At 41.1% G+C, this 4,985-nt stretch overlaps 1 protein-coding gene across 2 annotated transcripts in view; it reads left to right on the forward strand.

Annotated features, from left to right (window-relative positions):
- The first annotated feature begins 2,008 nt into the window (after positions 1–2,008).
- The window catches only part of LOC138978779 (uncharacterized), a 47,650-nt gene continuing 44,673 nt past the window's right edge, over positions 2,009–4,985 (forward strand). The window contains exons 1-3 of one of the 2 annotated variants that reach the window (XM_070351564.1): positions 2,009–2,375; positions 4,023–4,376; positions 4,884–4,985. The exon at positions 4,884–4,985 is cut by the window's right edge and continues 47 nt beyond it. In XM_070351564.1, the coding sequence (XP_070207665.1) occupies positions 2,324–2,375; positions 4,023–4,376; positions 4,884–4,985 (508 nt within the window). In that variant the 5' untranslated portion in view covers positions 2,009–2,323. The remainder of the gene's footprint in view (positions 2,376–4,022; positions 4,377–4,883) is intronic. The other variant, XM_070351563.1, reaches the window with a different exon arrangement.

The raw sequence follows: 4,985 nt of genomic DNA on the forward strand, positions 1-4,985 counted from the left end.
ACCCACACACACTCACAGACAGACAGACACACACACGCACATACACCACGACCACCTCTGGATAGCGACCACCTGCCCGTTACGACCACCCTATATGATTCCTGATGAGTTTGTTTTTCTTCTTTATTGTTCACATTTTTACAGCGAGCACCTGTCTGTAAAGACCAACGGTCCTTTTTGTGGTCCTTTAAGCAGGGATCGCGCTAGCTTTTTAAAAAACGCGTAAGTCATACGCAACGAAACGAAAAAAACGCGTCACGGACCAATATTTTTGCGTACTACGAAAACACGTACAGACACAAACAAAACACGCACGAAAGACTTAAAGACACTCCTTACCTAAATACGGCGAGTTTTCCTGTCGAACTCCGCGCACGCCTGTCGAATAACACCCCTGCTGTCTCCAACCTTCGGGCCTTGCGAGTTTGTTTCCCGCTCTAATACGACTATACATACTTTCTGCCTTTTGGAAGCGCGAGATGGGAGAGCAGCTAATGTCTGTTTCATTATCCGACAAGACATTATCTGGTAATACCCTCGTTACGTTCGTTTGCGATACTTCGATGCAAAAAGAAACGGACTTTAGTTTTGACGCGCAGATTTCATGTGTGTCGTCACTTCTCGAGCCCTATAGTCAGTTTCAGGATCGGGTGATTATTAAGTCAGAGCAAAAGCGCTGCGTGAAGACAAGAAAAAGTTACAATATTTTTGCGTATGGCTTACGCGGCGCGTCGAAAAAAACGCGTCAGCGACTTTTAAAATGCGTCAAATACGCAAAAATCGTGCGTAAACGCGATCCCTGTTTAAGACAGGTTTGATTGTAGTCGCGGCCCGACAACCAGGACTATCATCAGTGATCGCGGGATTCCCAACAGGGATGCTGAATACTGCAACCGAAAGTAGCATATGCTACTTATCGTTGTATCGCAGCACGACACGTTGACGAGACAGTTCAGAGGTTGAGGGTACAACGACCTGATGTTCTGTACGGTTTGCGAGGACGATTATGTTATATGTTATATGAAGTCTTATATCGCGCGCGTATCTCCAGACTCGGACTCAAGGCGCAGGGATCTATTTATGCCGTGTGAGATGGAATGTTTTACAAAATACATCACGCATTCACATCGACCAGCAGATCGCAGCCATTTCGGCGCATATCCTACTTTTCACGGCCTATTATTCCAAGTCACACGGGTATTTTGGTGGACATTTTTTTTTTTATCTATGCCTGTACAATTTTGCCAGGAAAGACCCTTTTGTAAATCGTGGGATCTTTAACGTGCACACCCCAATGTAGTGTACACGATTGCGAGTAAGGAAGTTTTAGTATTGAGGCCAGCAGACATATGTAAATTGTATTTCAATTTTGTATGTTAAAATGTTTTTACTTTTATTTATTCGAGCTACTGTGATTTCTCAGACGATATGATGTGTAGATGTGTGTGTGTGTGTGTGTGTGTGTGTGTGTGTGTGTGTGTGTGTGTGTGTGTGTGTGTGTGTGTGTGTGTGTGTGTGTGTGTGTGTGTGACTGACGCTAGGATATGTTCTGTATGTCACACCATTCTCTTGGTGACAAAATCTTCTCATCCTTCATCATTCTATCATCCTGAAGAAGCCTCCCGTAGAGGCGAACATTCAGATCATCATTAATAAACATATTCCATATTCCTCACCAAAACTTTTAAGGAGATTGTTTTTGAATATTTGCGTGTATCTCTCTCTCTCTCTCTCTCTCTCTCTCTCTCTCTCTCTCTCTCTCTCTCTCTCTCTCTCTCTCTCTCTCTCTCTCTCTCTATCTATATATATATATATACTTAATTTCCACACAACGAGCCCTTGGGGGGAACATTTGTACATGTTTTAATAAACGGAATGTTACAAAGGAATTCTGAGACGAGAAAATTAACTTAATCTTTGTCTCGTTTGAGTACTGAGCATTCGGCCCGTCTCACCGCAACCTCAATATTAAGTTTATGAAACCTAAACCAGTACTTCCCGTTATTCCGTCATAGGACAGTGTGTTCCTGAGACCTTTGATTTGACTAATGTTAAAACCAGAAGACGAAGGAAAACATATGTATTTGCGGAATCAGAAGGGAGCCGAAGTAGTGACAGCAGAGAGTTGACGATCTTAACAAAAAGACACACTCTCGGCACAGTGTGAAAGTTGAAAAGAAGATTGAAACAAAGGAAACAAGGCAGAGACGAGATAAGAAGGGAGCTAACGCTGAACGCAGTGTACACGTTGAACAGCAGATCGAAACAAAGAAAGCCAGGCAGAGAAGATAGAAGAAGGGAGGGAAGACAGTCACTGCGCAGCATGGGCGACTGGAGATTGTTCGTCCTGGTACTTCTTGTTGCTCTCAACAAACGTGAGTTTTGTTTGTTTTGTACAGTCAATCAAGTAATTACTAAATATTTTAACAAGGGCAGAGGGGATATTTGTCTTCCTATGTATGTGTGTGTGTGTGTGTGTGTGTGTGTGTGTGTGTGTGTCTGTAATAGGCATTTGTCGCAAACTACCAAACGGATTCTTATGAACATTTATGCAGACAGCTTTGAGTGCATTTGCTAGAAATCCGTTGTTGGTTTTTTTGATAAGGTAATTTGATAACGTCATTTATGAGTTTCACTGAAAGTTGAGGCGGCACTGTGGCGGTTGCATGTTTGAAGTTGTTTCTTTTAACAAGTAGTCTTTAGTACAGTCCGGACTATGGGATTGCGTTTTAGCTTGGTAGCTCAAACGATTTAGAAAATTTCAAGTCACATTTTGCAGATATTTTGATGTTTTTAATTACATTTAGTCAAGTTATGACTAAATGTTTTAACATCGAGGGGGGAATCGAGACGAGGGTCGTGGTGCATGTGCGTGTGTGTGTCTGTGTGTGTGTGTGTGTGTGTGTGTGTAGAGGGATTCAGACTAAACTACTGGACCGATCTTTATGAAATTTGACATGAGAGTTCCTGGGTATGAAATCCCCGAACATGTTTTTCATTTTTTTGATAAATGTCTTTGATGACGTCATATCCGGCTTTTCGTGAAAGTTGAGGCGGCACTGTCACGCCCTCATTTGTCAACCAAATTGGTTGAAAGTTTGGTCAAGTAATCTTCGACGAAGCCCGGACTTCGGTATTGCATTTCAGCTTGGTGGTTTAAAAATTAATTAATGACTTTGGTCATTAAAAATCTGAAAATTGTAAAAAAAAATAAAAATTTATAAAACGATCCCAATTTACGCTCATCTTATTCTCCATCATTTTCTGATTCCAAAAACATATAAATATGTTATATTTGGATTAAAAACAAGCTCTGAAAATTAAATATATAAAAATCATTATCAAAATTAAATTGTCGAAATCAATTTCAAAACACTTTCATCTTATTCCTTGTCGGTTCCTGATTCCAAAAACATATAGATATGATATGTTTGGATTAAAAACACGCTCAGAAAGTTAAAACAAAGAGAGGTACAGAAAAGCGTGCTATCCTTCTTAGCGCAACTACTACCCCGCTCTTCTTGTCAATTTCACTGCCTTTGCCATAAGCGGTGGACTGACGATGCTACGAGTATACGGTCTTGCTGAAAAATGGCATTGCGTTCAGTTTCATTCTGTGAGTTCGACAGCTACTTGACTAAATGTTGTATTTTCGCCTTACGCGACTTGTTTGAAATTGCAATTCTTATTACCCCCTGAATAAAAAAAGTATACAGTTTTGTTGTATTTGATCGAAAATGTGCCCAAAATAAAGAAAACCGATAACATTTTCGATTTTTGACATACAAATATACATATAACATACATGTTCATTTTGGGGGCATTCACTTGTATCCCCTTGCTCATATTTGCTTCCTACTAAAAGACTTTCTCACTCTCTCTGCGGAGCTCCCACGACTTTAATTTTGAAGGTATTTCTTCTACATTTTCACCAAGTAATCTTTGACCCGGTAAAAACTATGGGCTTGCATTTTAACTTGGTGCGGTAAAAACTATTAAAAACCCCAATCACTTCTTTTCAGATTCGTACTGCTTGGACTGGAGAGGCTCGCCAAAGGACAATGACGTCCTTTCAGTATGTGTCGGAGATGACGTCACTTTCCCGTGGGATTTTCTTACCGCACCAAACGAAGACGTCAAGGACATTAAATGGCAATATGAAACAAATTCCACCTCGAAACTGATCGCCTTTTACAGCTCTGGGGTGTTTGAAACCAGTGCATATTATTCAAAGCGTGTGAGCTACGAGTCAATTGGAAGTGTGACGATGACTGACGTCACGATGAAGGATTCTGGGATGTACAGCATCAGCGTTGAAACACAAGACCAAAATGGCGTCGGTCGCTATCAAACATCTGTTGCTCTGCAAGTTAAAGGTACTGTTTCACCTTGTTCGGTTCTGGGTCAGTTTTCTGGTTAGTTTTGGGATTTTTTAGTTTGATTTTGTTTTTTGATTTTTTTTTGCGTGTATTTTTGTTTTCATAAACTATTTCTAGATTGCTTCTATATATGTAGTTCCGATTTTTTGATGGTACAAAATAAATAGCTTTATGACCGTTTGCAAAAATCGAACCGCACTTCAGACACACCATTTTACAGTTTCTGAGCTGCGAGGACATTTTTCTCGCTTCGTTCGGGAATACGGTGTACAATCTAGTGTCCCTGTTACCGGATGTTTCTCCGTGAAAAATCGCATGTGCCACAGAAGGACTCTGCATTTGCTATGTCAAGGACCTATTTTCTTCTTAATTTAAGTAAACCAGCTTTGTGCGATTCCTTCTTTGTTTATAAGGAAGCAATTCGGTGTGTGTGTGTGTGTGTGTGTGTGTGTGTGTGTGTGTGTGTGTGTGTGTGTCGGTGTGTGTGTGTGTGTGTGTGTGCAGACAGCATGCTGACAGAGGACAGAAAGGTGCACGTGCGGCAGGAGGGGGGTGCAAAGTGGGACAACACCACCAGCACCTTCACCCTCACGCTCTCATGCGGAA

Source organism: Littorina saxatilis, linkage group LG10, assembly GCF_037325665.1.
Source record: "Littorina saxatilis isolate snail1 linkage group LG10, US_GU_Lsax_2.0, whole genome shotgun sequence".
Classification (NCBI taxonomy): Eukaryota; Metazoa; Mollusca; class Gastropoda; order Littorinimorpha; family Littorinidae; genus Littorina; species Littorina saxatilis.